At 37.1% G+C, this 17,017-nt stretch overlaps 1 protein-coding gene across 4 annotated transcripts in view; it reads right to left on the bottom strand.

The window, feature by feature from the left end:
• Positions 1-17,017, bottom strand: part of NSD3 (nuclear receptor binding SET domain protein 3) — a 125,881-nt gene that overhangs the window by 68,483 nt on the left and 40,381 nt on the right. For all 4 annotated transcript variants that reach the window (XM_059155982.1, XM_059155983.1, XM_059155984.1 and 1 more), the window contains exon 2: positions 6,970-7,688. In XM_059155982.1, the coding sequence (XP_059011965.1) occupies positions 6,970-7,644 (675 nt within the window). In that variant the 5' untranslated portion in view covers positions 7,645-7,688. The remainder of the gene's footprint in view (positions 1-6,969; positions 7,689-17,017) is intronic.

Genomic DNA, 17,017 nt, shown 5'->3' with positions numbered 1-17,017 from the left:
ATTTTAAAATGACATGGGAGGGGTGCCTGGCTGGCTTAAATGGTAGAGCGTGCAACTCTTGATCTCAGGTTTGTGAGTTTAAGTGCCACACTGGGTGCAAAGATAACTGAAAAATAAAATCTTTTGAAAAAAATAAATAAATAAAATGACATAGGAAAATAACAATATAATGTTATTTGAAAAGAAAAAACTGCAAAGCAGTTTGTATAATATGATTCCAATCTTGGAAAAATAATTTTTTAAATTTATTTTTTAAATTTTATTTATTTATTTGACAGAGAGAGGAGAAAGAGGCTCCCTGCTGAGCAGGGAGCCCAATGTAGGGCTCAATCCCAAGACCCTGGGATCATGACCTGAGTTGAAGGCAGATGCTTAACCCACTGAGCCATCTAGGCACCCCAAAATAATTTTTTTTTAATGTGTACAGAAAGAAAAATTAGAATACTACCAGGTGATGGAAAAGTGATTGTTTTGATGTGCCTTTCTGTTATTTGTCAAATTGTCTATGATAAACATTACTTTTCCAATCATAAAACCCACACATATATTACTTAAAAATTAATTTCTACAACCCTTTGGGAAGGGTACTTAGAAGTATCTATCAAAATTCAAAATATATCATTCTTCAATTAGGCAATTATATTTTAAGAAATTACAGAAAACAAAAAGAGAACATCTAAGCAGAAGATGGTTAAGTAATCTACATGTCTATCAACATCTTCCAACTTTTTATTTTAAAATAGCCCATACATGCCTTAAGAGGTATTTGATACATTTTATACCAGAATGATAAAAGTAGTTATCTTTGGGGAATGAGGTTAGGGAAATGGTGAAGGATCTATATTTTTGTATTACATGTATTTCCTGTAAAAAGCAGATCACTTTTGTAATTTAAAAGATTTTTTTTAAGACTTTTCACTTGTCAAAGAACAGAACTTAATTTAGATGGCATAAAGAGAGATATACCCATCAAATTAAGTCTTAATTCCAATTTTAAAATATGGGTAATTCTAGAAGCTACTTAAAATTTTCAATTAATTGAAGACACTGTTACAAAAACAGCAAAAACAAAGTTTTATTAAATAAAAAATTGTAGAAAGGTTTGTAACTATTAGGAAATGAGAAGCCAGACTAACAACCTAAACACCAATTAGCAATCACTTATTCAGCAGTGCCTATGACTTTCCAGGCCCTATTCTAGTAGGTGGGTATGCAATGATGAAACGAATAAATTTGATCATTCACCTCAGAAAGTTTACAGTTGGGTAGGACAGACAGACAGTAAACAATTAAAAACGTACACTTATACAATGTAAATATACGAAGAGAAATAATGTGGGAGTGTGTATCTTTATTATTTTTTCCCTTTTTTTTGAGATTTTATTTATTTATTTGACAGAGAGAGACACAGTGAGAAAGGGAACACAAGCAGGGGGAGTGGGAGAGGGAGAAGCAGGCTTCCCACCAAGCAGGGAGTCCGATATGGGGCTCAATCCCAGGACCCTGGGATCCTGACCCAAGCCAAAAGCAGACACTTAACCACTAACCACCCAGGCGCTCCAGAGTGTGTATCTTTAAATATGAAGGTCAGAAAAGGCCTCTCTGAGAAAGTCCATTATAATCTGAGAGTCAGAGGAAGAGTAGTTAGTCTACTAAAAAATGGGCAGAACATTCCAGAAAGAAGGCATGGCATGTGTGAAGTTTCTGGGGCTTAAAAAGTAGAAATTTCAGGAAGGCCTTTACAACTGACTTAATTATCCAAAGAGAGAGGTTATAAGATGAGAGAGGGGAGGCAGGCTATATTACAAGTATAGTCAAGCGTTTTATATTAAGGGCAATAAAAAGCCACCAAAGAGGATGAGGTAAAGAAGTAGCATACACCAATTTATGTTTTTTAAAAATCATGTTAGCTATTACATGGAGAGTATTTTGGGAAAAAAAGTAGTGACAAGTTGCTGATGGGCACAAAATTCACTGTCAGATTTGTCTGTGGTGGTATTATGACTATGTAATCTAATAGGACACACTCGTTGAGCAAGGAAAGAAAAATCTAAGTTCAAATGAAAACTGTTTTCCAAAATGCTGGTATAAGAATAAAGCAGTCTGGAAATACTGTCCCCATTTGCACAGGCCCTTTGGGTAGCTTCACTTCAATCTACAGAAGTAGTTTAAGCCTTCACCTCCACTTCTCATTCTCAAGCTACCAACAAGAAGACAAGGCCACTTGAGGAAGTACATACGTCGCTAAGAAAGGGAGTCATCCTCCTCTGCACAGTCAATCTTCATGATGTCTGGGAGTAAGGGATCTCCGAAACTCCATTTGAGGGCAGATAGATAAGGAGTGACTCATCTTTGCCAAACAATAGAATCCTACTATTATTTTAAGAACTGGTCTGAAGTCCATTTAATCCATTTCTGGATTAAAGATGGAATTTCCCTCAAAACTTTTTATTATTCAAATGTCTTATTTTGTTGGGGGGTTATAAATTGTTTCCTTTTCCTCCTGGTTTGCATTCGGTACATGCAGTAATGCAATACTGCATTCCATTTGCACCCTTCCTTGGAGAAAAACTTACTGGTTTTCTACCTTCCAAGTGGAATGTTACAGAAGATAGTAAGAAATCTTGAAATAGACCTATAATTTTATTAATAATGTTGTTCTTAGAATATAATATACCTCAAGATTTAAAAAATGATGTAAATTGGGCGTGTGGGTGGCTCAGTGGGTTAGGCCTCTGCCTTCAGCTCAGGTCATGATCTCAGGGTCCTGGGATCGAGCCCTGCATCGGCTATCTGCTCAGCAGAGACCTGCTTCTCCCTCTCTCCCTGCCTCTCTCTCTGCGTACTTGTGATCTCTCTGTCAAATAAATAAATAAAATCTTTAAAAAAGAAAAAAAAAAGATGTAAAAAAACCCCAAATACCTTATCTTTTTTTAATGTATTATTATTGTTTTAATGGTTTGTTTCAGAATGCTAGCTTTTGCTTCAGGCTAGCTTAAAACACTGTTAAAATTGTTTACAGATTCATCTTAAAAGGGAAACAATGGCAAGGGAGAGAAATAAGCCTAAGATTTATTCTAAGTCAAATAAGGATGATGCAGTGATAGAAAGGAAATACACCTTGTAAAGTGTGCTAATGCATGAACAAAACAGAAATATCTAGGAGGCATTTAGTCTATAGCCATACCACCCTGAATGTGCCTGATTTCATCTGATCTCAGAAGCTAAGCAGGGTTGGGGCTTGGGTGGGAAAAATATTTAGTGGACACTGACTTGAGCTCAAAAGAAAGCAGAAAAGTAAGGAGATTAAACCAACAGATAACATAGTATCATAAACACCAATTAAGGGGTGAAGTTTTTAAGACAACATGGTCAATGGAAGTCAAATACTGAGGAGTCAAGAAAAATGAGTCAGAAAATGCCAACAGATAAAATACTTCTGGGTATAACATCCATTTTCCTTTAGTTGCTGGAAGGATAGATAAGCTTAAAGAGATTAAAATCAAGTAAGGACAAAAGATACCTTTTCTGGTATTAACAGCGTTGCTTTAGCAAGAGAGTGTCAGAGAAAAAGATGACAATGAGTTAGCTCTCCTCAGTTTTAAATATTTGATTTTATGGGTATATAGCATTTTTTTTTACTTTTTTTAGCTGATTCCATACGGAAAGACCTATATCCCAAGAAAGAATAACAAGAAGTTTCTTAATAGGAAAAAATACTTTAAGACAGCAACTAAAATGAAATAACATTATCCAAAATATTCCTTTTAAAAAATTTGCCCTAATGCTTTTATTAAAACGCAAGAGATCTGGGGCACCTGGGTTCCTCAGTGGATTAAGCCTCTGCCTTCGGCTCAGGTCATGATCCCAGGGTCCTGGAATCGAGCCCTGCTCAGCAAGGAGCCTGCTTCCTCGCCTCTCTCTACCTGTCTCTCTGCCTGCTTGTGATCTCTCTCTCTGTCAAATAAATAAAATCTTTTTTTTTTTAATAAAATCTTAAAAAAAAAAAAAGCAAGAGATTTATTAGAATAACATGCATCAAACCTGGCAGAATTCCAAATCCCTAAAAATTTTCAAAACATTAAGCAAAATCGTACATTTAAAAAAATCTTAAATCAAAAAAAAAAAATCTTAAATCAACATTTAAGGTGGAAAAAAAATTCAAAGGCAATAAATTATTCATGCATTTTTCTTTTACTTTTTGAATGACTTTAAGTACATAACCTTTCTTTCAATTAACATATAATATATAATTTGTTTCAGGGGTACAGGTCTATGAATCATCAGTCTTATACAATTCACAGCACTCTCCATAGCTTAAGTGCATAATCTCAAACACTAAAACGTTTATCTGTACAAAAAGAACATTTTGCATGTCAAAAGTTTCCAAGAATTTTAAGACCTAATACTCTGAAACAAACATAAGCTCTAACTTAGTGCTGATGGAACAGAAGCCACTATTCGGCTTTTTATAAGTGAAAATGGCAAACTAAGAGTTAATGAGACTAGTCTTAGTGAATAAGCCCACTGAGGTGCTGGTGGAAGACCAATGTCTGAATAGGGCCTACACTCACATGCCATAGGCATGATACCTACCAAGGAGGAAGACATGCAGAAACACTTCCACATGTTTCTAATTTGATAGGAGGAAAAACAGCTAAACGAGCATTACAAAATATACAATTTCAGTAATGATCTCAGATCTCTTGCTGCCGAGATGTCTGGACACATTTTATTGTTGAGAGATATACTTAGGTTGTTCCAAATAACAGTCACTCTCTAGAAGGCCAAACAGCTCAGAATTGGAAATACTTGTAAGATCAAACACCAAGGAAAAGGAAAGAAAGAAGTAGTGAGAAATCACAAACTATTACCTTGAACGAGATTGTTTGTTCAAAAAAGAACCTATGAGTGGGCTTTGAAGGAACAAAATTATATATAAAAGCAAATCCAGCTTAAGGACAAATGTTTCAAACTTTTTCTCCAAGCATTCAGTTCTCATTATGCTTCTTTAAGCATCTGGGGCGGGAGCTGTCCAGTGGCATCAGCAGACTCTCACTTGAGCTCCTCTTTCATTTCTAAGCCCTCTACAATGCTTAACACCAAGTAAGGGCTTGGACCCTTAGTAACAAGCAGGAGGCACAAGGGTATCAAAAATTGAACACTTACAAGAAACTGTCCTAAGGGAAACAAAATAAATGTTGTTCAAGTTGAAGAAACCTAATTAAAACAACAACAAAAAACATAAGGTTACAAAACCAATTAGTTTGTGAACATCACTGGTCCTCTGTACAGTACAGTACAGTACTGAAGGATGGTACTAACAACAAGCTGGAGGCCCTAGCTTTAAAGTTCCAGGATCAGAATGGAGTACAACTGTTACAGGATTCATTGCTTAAATTTGTAACTATCCCCCATGTGTGATAGATTTTAATTAATCAGAATTCAATTAACAAGAACTCTTTTTTTCTCTTTGGAAAAAAAGAGAGGAGGGAAGGGAGAAAGTAACAAAGAGAAAAAGGGAAAGAAGGATGGGAGAGGGAGAAAGGGGGCAAGGTGAAAAAGCTACGGGGGGAGGGAGAGAAACAAAGGGGAGAGAGACAAAACAATACAAAAAACCCTGGATTTTTCCCCAAAACTCAACTTTGTTCATACATTGGTACATAATGTGTATTATCTTGTTCCTCTTACTAGAATATAAGCAAACTGAAAGTAGACACTTTTAATTTCATTTATTCCTATTCTTAGCAAAGAGTCTAGCACAGAGTACGTACTTAATCAATAATTGATAAACGAATGAATAAATGAATAAATAAAACTATAGAAAAATGAGAAAAATATTTTGAAATATGTTTGAAATATTACACTGAGACTTGGGAGAGTCTAGAATCAGTATAGCCTTTTGCTCCAGAAAATGATTACATTTGAGCTGTATGAAGTACCTGAACCCAGCTACCAAGGAAAAGGTGAGTTGGTATGAAATAAGCACTTCTTTAAACAGAAGATACCAAATTAACTTATTCAGGCATACCAGATATAAAAGCAAACTAATGTTGCCAAAATACTTATTTCTTCCTCATCAATGTCTGGGAAATGTCTTCAATGCACACCATGTATTAGAATACTAACTAAAAACTTCACTCAAGCTAGACTTGCTTTGTTACATACCTGTTAATAAGGAAATTCATACTAAACCGCAGATATACTAAAAAAAATTTGGCAGCATGCATCATACCTATGAAGGATGACTCATAAGAATTCCACCTGAAGTTTTAATATATAGAATACTAAGTGGTTTTAATAAAAAAAGAGTCCCTCTATTACTTCAGTTTATTTATTTATTTTTTAAAAGATTTTAATTTATTTGACAGACAGCGATCACAAGTTGGCAGAGAGGCAGGCAGAGAGAGAGAGGAGGGAGCAGGCTCCTGCTGAGCAGAGAGCCTGATATGGGGCTCGATCCCAGGATCCTGGGATCATGATCTGAGCTGAAGGCAGAGGCTTTAACCCACTGAACCACCCAGGTGCCCCACTTCAGTTTATTTTGTAGCAAACACACTAGTAATGAGTATTAAGTCATTAACACTGGGAAAAGTTGGCCTAAATAAAAACAAACAAACAAACAATATAATTAACCATCTTCTCTTTGCCTTTCCTCTTCATCTTTAGAAACCAGGAGTTCATTATAAACAAATAAAAATAAGTGAAACTATTAGACAAAGAAACATAAGCAGCCTTATTAGTATCCCATGTTTTAAAAATATTTCTTCACTCTAATGATGTACATTCATTTAGTCAAAAAATTTTACTCAGCACCCATTAGATTATCTCAAGCTCCTTGCTTCGGATTAGGAGAAAGAAAGTTATCAGAAATATTTAAATTTGAAGGGATAAAAATGGGAAAATATCTCTTGGACTTCCAGTAAATCTGAATTATTACAAAATTTTTAAAAATATGTTTCAACTTACATTTTGTTCCTCTGGTTCTAATTTGGGGATTTTGTGTGACTTGCGCTCTTCAGATCTGGATGAGTCATGCTTGTTGCTTTTTTTCCTCTTTTCTTTTCTGCTTTCATGCTTTGATTTTGTGTGCTCACTTGCCTGTACTTCATTTAAAAGGTCTCCACAAAGGGAAGACTCAAACAATTCCCTGCCATTCTGGATAGTTTTGGTTATTTTTAGTTTAATTTCAGGTGAGCCAGTCTTCTTTGGAATCACAGTTTGTGGTACCGAAGGAGGAGGTGGTGGCTGTGGAGGAGAAGGTTTTTCCAGAATTTCATGTGGTCTTGTGTTTGGAATTTCTGAATGGTAATAGTCAGTGGGGCTAAAGTTTCTAACTGCACCAAAGCCATTGGCTGACCCATTGGGATACTGATTATATGACTGGTATTTGGTTTGAGTTTCATACATGCTGATTGATGGGGGATAGCCATTTGTGAGTGGAGGAAGATCCTCTGTTGTGGGTGGATACTGAAAGCCTTGCTGCAAGGTAGCTTCATATGGTGTCTGGCCACCATCTTCAACAATGTCACTGTTGTTATCAAAGGCATCCTCCTGACGGATGTTGGCGGAGTCAATGAGTTGAGGTGGTTGCTGAATTGTGTTTCCCATGATCCCTTGCATGAAAGAGAAAGAGAAATCCATTGTTCTGCTCCAGCATCCTTAACTTTCCCTTTCTCTCATCGGGCCTAAAGTTTTAAAAGAGGAGATTAAAAAATGTTAATATTCTCACAGGTTAGAGGCTTTTCAACTGAAAAAGAATTCACTAAAATATCCTGTACCTAGTTTTCATATCCAGATATACACAAACACTAAATATTTTTAAAACAGGTAGCCAATATAATTCTGATACAAGTCAAATGCTTTTTACCTTAAATACTTATCTATTTGAAACCCTCAATTACTTCTAAAATTTTAGTAACAAAATATTATCCTCTTAGCAAACGTTCAAAATAGTTTTGCATTCCTTTCTGTTTCCAAAGTTAGAAACGACAAGTCTCAGGGTAAAACTGGTATTTGCAAAGTAAGCAGTGTTCTGACACATATAAATTAGGTTCCATACAAGCTTCCTTTAAATCACTCGTGTTTTGTCCAGTGGTTCTCTCTGTTATTACAAAAAATAACAAAATCTTATTGCAAATATTTTAAATACAAACATAAAAAGGCCTATTCCTCCCTCTTGATCATTCCCATTCTTCTGTCATGGATAACCACTGTAAATACTTTGATGAGTATTCTTCCAAATTTTTATATAGTTACACATAAAATTTTAAAAATAAACTTGATTCTGTGATTTTCTTGTTCAACTTAATATATCTTAGATATATTTCTACGTCAGCATGTATAATTTTCATATATACTTTATTAAATAGTAACACAATAAACAACTGTGCTATCTATACCACGATGTACTTAACCATTTGTGTACTGACGATCATTTAGCTGCTCACAATTGTTTGAAATTATGAACTGGTCTACAGGAAACTTTCTTGAAACTACATCTTTGGGCAGGTATGTATTCTTATTAGACAAATTTGAAATTTTAATAGATACAGCACAGCCTATAGAATGGTTCTGCTGTATCAGTATACCATCATACCAGTATGAGGGTGCCTGATTTGCTATACTCTTAACAGTATTAGTTGTTTTTAACCAGTGGCATAACTCTGATCATCTGGGGTAGTGTTACAAAATGTACATGTCAATCAACATCTATCTACTGATGAATCTGATACATCTGGGGGTGAGGCCTAGAGTATGAATATTTTAAGATCACATTCCAGCTGATTCTGATGCACCCTCTTAGTTGGGTCACTGCATTACAATCTTTGCATTGTAGTTATTGCATTATACTCTTATAATTATTGCACCTCCTCTAGAAGGTGCCTAAAGATGTTAACGTTATGTAACAATGTTGTAATACAGATAAGCATCTATTAGGAAATGTTTTAAAACCACTCTGTGTAGTCATAAAGTGACAAGTCCACATCTTGAGACAGGATTAATGGACAGTTCAGGTATTATTTTGATTATCTCATGAACATTTCTTCTAGAAAGCCCTAAAGGCCGAGAGGATTCTCTACTGTATTGAGTCTGATGAACTGATTTTAGCTGCATGGAATACTGTGAAGGACAGTGAGGTTACAGTCCAGTTTGATTCTATGACCAATTAATAATGTCTACTATCTTGATTGTTGTAGAATTTACCAGAATGATAAAGCGCGTAACCCAAAACAGCAAAGAAAAGCTGACAATACACTTTTCAAGGCGGATCCAATTAAACAGCTGCTGTTTACACTGCTAAAATGGAAAGAATTTTAGAAGCTCTAAAATTGCAAACAAATGAATACAAGAGCATACAGGAAATCAAACTGCCCTTATCACTCTACAGTGGAATGGGGTGCAGGGGGGTATTAGACAGCACTCTCATTTTTTAGCATCTACTCTGGGCCAAGCAGTTTGTACATTTTCTAATTTAATCCTCATAACAAATCTGTAGGATAGGTATGGTGACTCTTGGTTCATATGGAAAAGAAACTGAGCTTCAGAGAGTAGTTAGGTGCCTTGCTTTAAACTATAAAGCAAAAAGGACAGAATTACTATTTGTATCTAAGTGTATCTGACACTAAGCCCTATGATTTTTACCGTGCTATCACTTCTACTTCACTCAGCCATAACTTCTGAGAGGATCTGATTCTTCTATTCATGTTCTTTATTCCCAATCACTGCCACTAACTCTTAAATGGCGCTCAGTATGTACCAGGAACCAATCTCCGTGCTTTACTTATAGTACATGCAATCCTCCCAACAACCTTCAGGTAGATGTTAACCTTAGTTCTCATTACAGACTGGGAAATATAGGCATACTGAGGTTAAATGACTTGTTCAAGTGCACAAGGCTAGTCTTTCATTGACAGGGCTGGTATTACATCTAGGCAGTTTGGTTTCAGAATCAGTAATGCTAACCAGTGGTAACATACTGGTAACGCTGATAAATGTTAGGAATCACTTCTTTATGCATAGCTGAAGAATTGAAACATTACTCTAATCTGACCCTTGGCAAAAATGTGTAGTTCAGAGACAAAGAATGGTATGTTCTAAAATTCTATAACCACAGGGGGCAACTGTACAGGTGGAATTCAGAAGTTCTTTGAACTTCCAACTTGAAGGCAAATTAAATACTGACATTTGACAAGATGCAACCTGTGTTTTTGGTTCTCATAACTGTCATAACAAGATCAGCTTCCAGATTAGTCTCCCAAATTATAATCTACAGAGGTTTTCAGGCATATGTATTCAGAGAACTAAGGTTTCTAATGTTTCTGATTTAGTTCCAAACACAAACTTTTAAGAAGTTTGGTATTTTCCCCCTTTTCTTCTCTAGCCATAGAACCAAATATTTCATTTTAATTTGAACTAAGAAAGGAAATAACATTACCATCTTAAAATTATATAGGAGTTTACCATTACACAGTATTTTCACATGCATTCTTATTTGATCCTCAAAACAATCCTGTAAAGCTGACAGGACAAGTGTTAGCTTCATTTTTTAGATGACTACATTTAATATTTGAGATGCTAAGTTTTCCAAGATCACAAAGCTCATTAGTGATTAAACCTGAAAAAGAATCAATCTCTTGCCCTCTTTACCATAATATCTAACTGCCAGAGAATATCCAGCTACCCAAAGACAACCACACTATAGGAGTCAGATGTTCAAAACTGAATGAACTGTCCTTTCCCTAATTCATTTTTCCTTTCAGACTACCCCAGATTTGTCATTGCTTCCACTATTTCTCTAGCTTCCCAGGCTAGAAGCCTTAGTCATGTGGGTGGCTGATTCTCCCCTCTCAGTGAAGCCACAAAATGAGGCACTGAACAAATCTTGTAGTTTCTTCCACTGAAATCTCTGATTTGTTCTTTGATCCATGTCAGGCCAAGCCCTCAGCACCTTAATCCTGAACTATGACAACTGATTTTCTAGATATTTCTCATCTTTAATTCCTCCCTGCACAACAGTTAGAAGATGTGTCCTTAAACCAAACTTTAAGTCTATTCCCTTTCTAAGAAACTCTAAAGCCCCATATTATACCAAGTCCCTTCCATACCTCTCAAGGTCTTCCATAATCTGACTTTCCTACCAACTCAAACTGTATAGGCATGAATAAACTTTTCTGAGCATTCTCAGGCCCAAGTAACTACAAAATGTGGCCTTCCTCACATATTACACTTTATTTAATCTTATGAAGCAAAATATTATTCCCATTTTATAGATGTGAAGAAAGGGCACTCAAAAAGACCAAGTGATTTGTCCTTAATAACACATCCAACAGAAGCTGAAAGAAAATGGTGAAACTCAAATCTTCTAATTCAATACCGTACTCTCTAGGGCAGCCGCCACCTCATCTACAAATTATTCATACTTTGCACTTCTTTCCAATAAGTTCTATAGCCGCCATCCAAATATATGTCTGACAGCTTCCCTTGTATCTCACAAGTATCTTAAAATTCCCAATAACCAACTTAGTTTTTATTCTACTTCCATGTGTCTTCCTATGAGAAAAAAAGAAACCTCCATATCAGTTGCCCAAGCCAGATATCTGGGACTGCAATACATCCCATACCCTCACTTCTACTCTTCCCCAATGTATCAGTAAACTCCTGGAGTTTCATCTTCAAAGTATACATCTCATAACTGCCTATTTCATTCCATATATTTTCTTCTTCACGCTAGTCCAATCTCCTTACTTAGTCTATTCCATAGCTATTTTTTCAGTCTTCATGCTTCTTCTCCTGCCTATGATCTATTCTTCCATATAACAGCCAGTCTCCTTTCAAAAACGAACCCAATCATTTGACTACCTCTCAAAATATAGCAAGAAAATGGAACTACTGCTATACTCAACAACATGGATGACTCTCACAATGTCATTTTGAGTCAAAGAAGCCAGACACAGTGATTCCATTGATATAGTATACAATGTGATTTCATTTATATAAGGTTCAAAACAGGATAAAGTTAAGACTAACTCTATGGAGGGCACCTGGGTGGCTCAGTCAGATAAGCATCTGACTTCGGCTCAGGTCATGATCTCGGGGTCCTGGGATCAAGCCATGCATCAGGCTCTCTGCTAGGTGGGGAGTTTGCCTGAGGATTTGCTCTCTCCTTCTGCCCCTCACCCAACTCGTACGAGTTCACTCTTTCTCTCTCATAAACAAACAAACAAACAAGTAAATAAATAAATAGACTAACTCTATGGAGATATCTGTCAAAATAGTACTTGCTTACTGGGAGGTAGAGAGAGTGGGCTATAAACACTGGATAAGACCAAAAGGGAGGTTTCTGAGCTGCTAGTTATACTTAACGTATTGATCTAGATAGTAGCTACATAGTCTTAAGCAAAAACAAAAGAACAAACCTTTAGGGGCTTCCCAATGCACTCAAATAAAATCGAGGCTATTTATCACAGCCAGCAAGCCCCTGCATGGTCAGACCACAGTTCACATTTCCAAAGTCATTCACCAATACTCTGTGCTGTAAGGACTGCACTCCAGCCACATGGGCTTCTGTTCAGTTTCTCAAATACACAAACTTCACCTTTGCAATCAGGATCTTCACATAATCTACTCCAGCTACCTGAACACACATAATCCCTCTGAGAGGCCTTCTGAGATCCCCCACTCATTCTACTGACTAAGCCTATTTTTCTCCTTTATAGCATTTACCATGATCTATGTTATACAAACCTGTGTTTACCTTCTTATTGTCTGTCTCCCTTACTCAACTGCATGCTCTAAAAAGGCAGACATGGGAAGAGACCATGTATGTCTTGTTCATTGTTGCTCAATTAATAAATGACAGAAACAGTCCCTATCTTCTGAGGACTTATAATTAGTATATTCTCATTTACCTGCCAGATTTCTGGAGATATCACCCTACAGTATAACTTTACTCACCCACTAATTCCTTGCTTGGTAAAATATGTTATGCTCATTATAAAAAATAATAAATAAATAAATACATATTTAAAATATTGATACCCATAGTTACACAGTCAACTAATCTACCACGAAGTTGTCAAGGTTATTCAAAGGGAGAGGAGAGTACTTTCAATAAATGGAGCTAGAACAACTGACTGGATATCAGTATGGGAAAACTGACCCTTAACCCTTACTTTACATTATACCTGAAAAGAACTAAAATTAGCTCGTAAACCTAAAAGTAAAGTCAGAATGATAAAACTTCTAGAATAAAAACATGGGACAAAATATACCACTGGGTTAGGCAAAGATTTTCTTAAACAAATACCATTAATGAAAAAGACTGACAAAGTGGACTTTAAAAATTTAAAACTTTTGTTTTTCAAAGGACACAGTTAAAAAAAGAAAAAGGTGATTTAAAAATGGTAGCCATGAGGGATGCCTCAGTGGCTCAGTCGGTTGAGTGTCTGCCTTCAGCTCGGGTCATGATCCCAGGGTCCTGGGATGGAGTCCCACATCGAGCTCCCTGCTCAGCAGGGACCCTGCTTCTCCCTCTGCCTGCTCTGACTGCTGCTCCCCCTGCTTGTGCTCTCTGACAAATAAATAAATAAAATCTTTTAAATAAATAAATTAATAAATAAATAAAAATGGTAGCCATGAGAACAGGGGAAGATGGGGGAGTAGGAGGATCATAAGTTCCCCTTCTCCCACAGACATACCAGGATGACAACTACATGTCATGCAACTCACTCTGAAAACAAGCTGATTACCAGAGCAGATCATTCACAGCTAAAGACATAAAGAGAAGACCCAATGTGAAGGGTAGGAGGGGCAGACAACTGGTCAGAAACCAAAAATACCCCTGGTGCAGTAACCTTCAAGTGGCAGAGATATCACAGGCACAGAGATGCTCCTTGAGGAGGCGACCAAGTCCCTGCACCAGGAAGACAAACCCCCATAATGTCTGGCTAGAAAATCCTGAGCTTAACTCTGGGAGATCCAGAGGGCTACAGAAAGTCAAGACATTGCTCTTAAAGGGACAGCACTATGTCACCTGGTCTGAGACCCAGCAGAAGCAACAGTTTGAAAAGTGCCTAGGTTATAGTGAAGGAGATTTATTGACATTTAGGACAAATGCCAGAGGGGCAGGGATCTGTAACAGCTTTCTCTGGGAATGGAACTGCTGGTGAGTCATTTTTCTTGCCCTCTTTCAGCCTAGCCGGCTAGACACTTGCAGGAGCCAGGCCTGAAACTCTCCATCTACCCCGCTGACTCCACTTGCCGGCTCTGCAGTTTCCCTTGTGAACCTGCCCCATCCAATCCACCCATCCTAGCAAGGGTCCCTCCAAAGCAGCTCTTACCCCACCACACCCAGCAGACAACCTCCATCAGGAGTAATACTTCCCAAAATGACTACCACCCACCACACCCTACAGACCAGCACCCCTTCAAAGTGACTTCTGCCTGAGGGAAGGGGGAGAGCCAGCTTTGCCCACCAGCAGGCCCACTGCAGTTGTGGTCAGGTCTCTCAGCCAGCTTTGCAGGGGACTAGCTCAACCTCTCACATGCCCTGAGCAGCTACAGTCAAACTTCTCAGTCAGCTGTGCTGGGACTGAATACACTGCAGCCAAGAAGACTTGGGGGACAGCCCTGCCCACCAGTACACCTGCAATAGTTGTGGCTGGTTACTGCTGAGAGCTGGGCTAAGGGACAGCCCCACCCACCAGCAGCACACTCACAGCAATCAGGGCCCAGTCACAATAGGAGGACAAATGCAGCCCACACAGGGGACAACTCTGAGCACCAGGTTCTGGTGACAAGGGGGACTGCACTACAGAATGTCTTCCAGGTAAGGCAACTACTTTTAAGACCAGGAGATATAGCTGACCTACTTAATACACAGAAACAAATAGAGAGAGCCAGACAAAACAAAAAGACAGAAATCTATTCTAAAAGGAAGAATAAAACAAAATCTCCAAAAATGAACTAAACAAAATACAGATAAGCAGTCTATCTGATAAAGAGTTCAAAGTAATGGTCATAAAGATGCGAACCAGACTTGAGAGAAAAGTGGACGAATTCTAGGAGAACTTCAACAGAGATAGAAAATATTAAAAAAGAGCCAAGAGAATATGAAGACTAACTGAAATGAAAACTTCTAGAGGGAATCAACAACAGATTAGAAGAAGCAGAAGAATGGATCAGAGATCTGGAAGACAGGGTACTGGACAGCACCCAAACTGAACGGCAAAAAGAAAAAAGCATTTTTTTAAAACGAGGATGGGCGGGGCACCTGGCTAGCTCAGTTGGAAGTGTGCAACTCTTGATTTGGGGGTTGTAAGATCAAGCCCCATGTTGGGTGTAGAGATTACTTAAATAAATAAAGTTTAAAAAAAAAAAAAAAACAAGACAGTTATGGGACCAATATATCAACATCAAGCATACTAACATCTGCATTAGAGGGATCCCTTAAGAAGAAAGGAGAGAAAAAGGGGCAGAAAATTTATCTGAGAAATAATACCTGAAAACTCGCCTAACCTGTAGAATGAAACAGACATCCAGGTCCAGGAAGCAGAGAGAGCCCCAAAGAAGCTGGACCCAAAGAGATCCACACCAACACACATTATTATTAAAAACCAAAAGTTAAAAATAGAGAATCTTAAAAGCAAGAGAAAAGGATATAGTTATGGACAAGAAAACACCACAATGCTATCAACTGATTTTTCAGCAGAAACCTTAGAGGCCAGAAGAGAGTGGCATGATGTATTTAAAGTGCTAAAAGGAAAAAACCTACATCTAAGAATACTCTCCCTAGAAAGGTTATCATTCAGAATTGAAGAAGACACAGAGTTTCACAGAGAAACAAAAGTTAAAGGAGTTCATCACCACTAAACTGGCCTTACATGAAATGTTAAAGGGGGTTAGGAGTGGGGAAGAGATTTTAAAGGGACGTCCTTCAGCAGAAAATAAAGGTATAATGAGAAGAAAATTATGAAAGGAAAAAAAACTTCACTAATAAAAGTAATACATAAGTAAAGGTAGTAAATCAATCATTTATAAAGCTAGTATGCAGATTAAAAGACAAAAGTAGTAAAGTCAACTATATCTACAAAAATTAGTTAAGGGATACACAAAATAAAAAGATGCAAAATATCATGTCCTATACATTCAACATGGGAGAGAGAGTAAAAATGGAGTGCTCTCAGAATATGTTTGAACTTAAGCAACCATACACATAGGATGTTATTTATGAAACTCATGGTAGCCACATACCAAAAACCTGTAATACACAAAAAATAAAGAAAAAGAAATCCAAGCAAAACACTAAAGAAGGTCATCAAATCACATGGGGAAAAAAAGCAAGAGGAGAAAGGAAAGGAACAGAGAACTACAAAAACAACTGGAAAATGATTAACTAAATGGCAATAAGTTCATACCTGTCAATAATTACTTTAAATGCAAACGGACTAAATGCTCCAAATGACACAGGGTGACTGAATGGATAAAAAAGAAGACCTAGCTATATGCTGTCTACAAGAGGCTCACTTAAGACCCAAAGACACATACAGAGTGAAAGTGAAGAAATGGAAAAAGATATTCCATGCAAATGGAAAAAAAGAAAAAGCTGGAGTAGTAATACTTCCATCAGACAAAAGGAACCTTAAAACAAATACTATAATAAGAGACAAAGAATGGCATTACATAATGATAAAGGTGTCAATCCAAGAAGAGGATATAACAATTGTAAAAACTCAATGTATTAAACATAAAAGCACCTAAATATATAAAGCAAATATTAACAGACATAAAAGGAGAAATTTGACAGTAACACAATAGTAGGGGACCTTAACATCCCCACTTACATCAATGATATATCATCCAGACAGAAAATCAATAAGGAAACAGTGTCTTTGAGTGACACAACAAACCAGATGGACTTAACAGATACACACCGAACATCACACCCAAAAATGTCAGAATACACATCTTTTCAAGGGTACACAGAACAGTCTCCAGGAGAGATAACATGTTAGGT

This window comes from Mustela lutreola, chromosome 18 (assembly GCF_030435805.1).
Source record: "Mustela lutreola isolate mMusLut2 chromosome 18, mMusLut2.pri, whole genome shotgun sequence".
Lineage (NCBI taxonomy): Eukaryota > Metazoa > Chordata > Mammalia > Carnivora > Mustelidae > Mustela > Mustela lutreola.
This window is presented reverse-complemented; position numbering and strand designations above follow the sequence as displayed.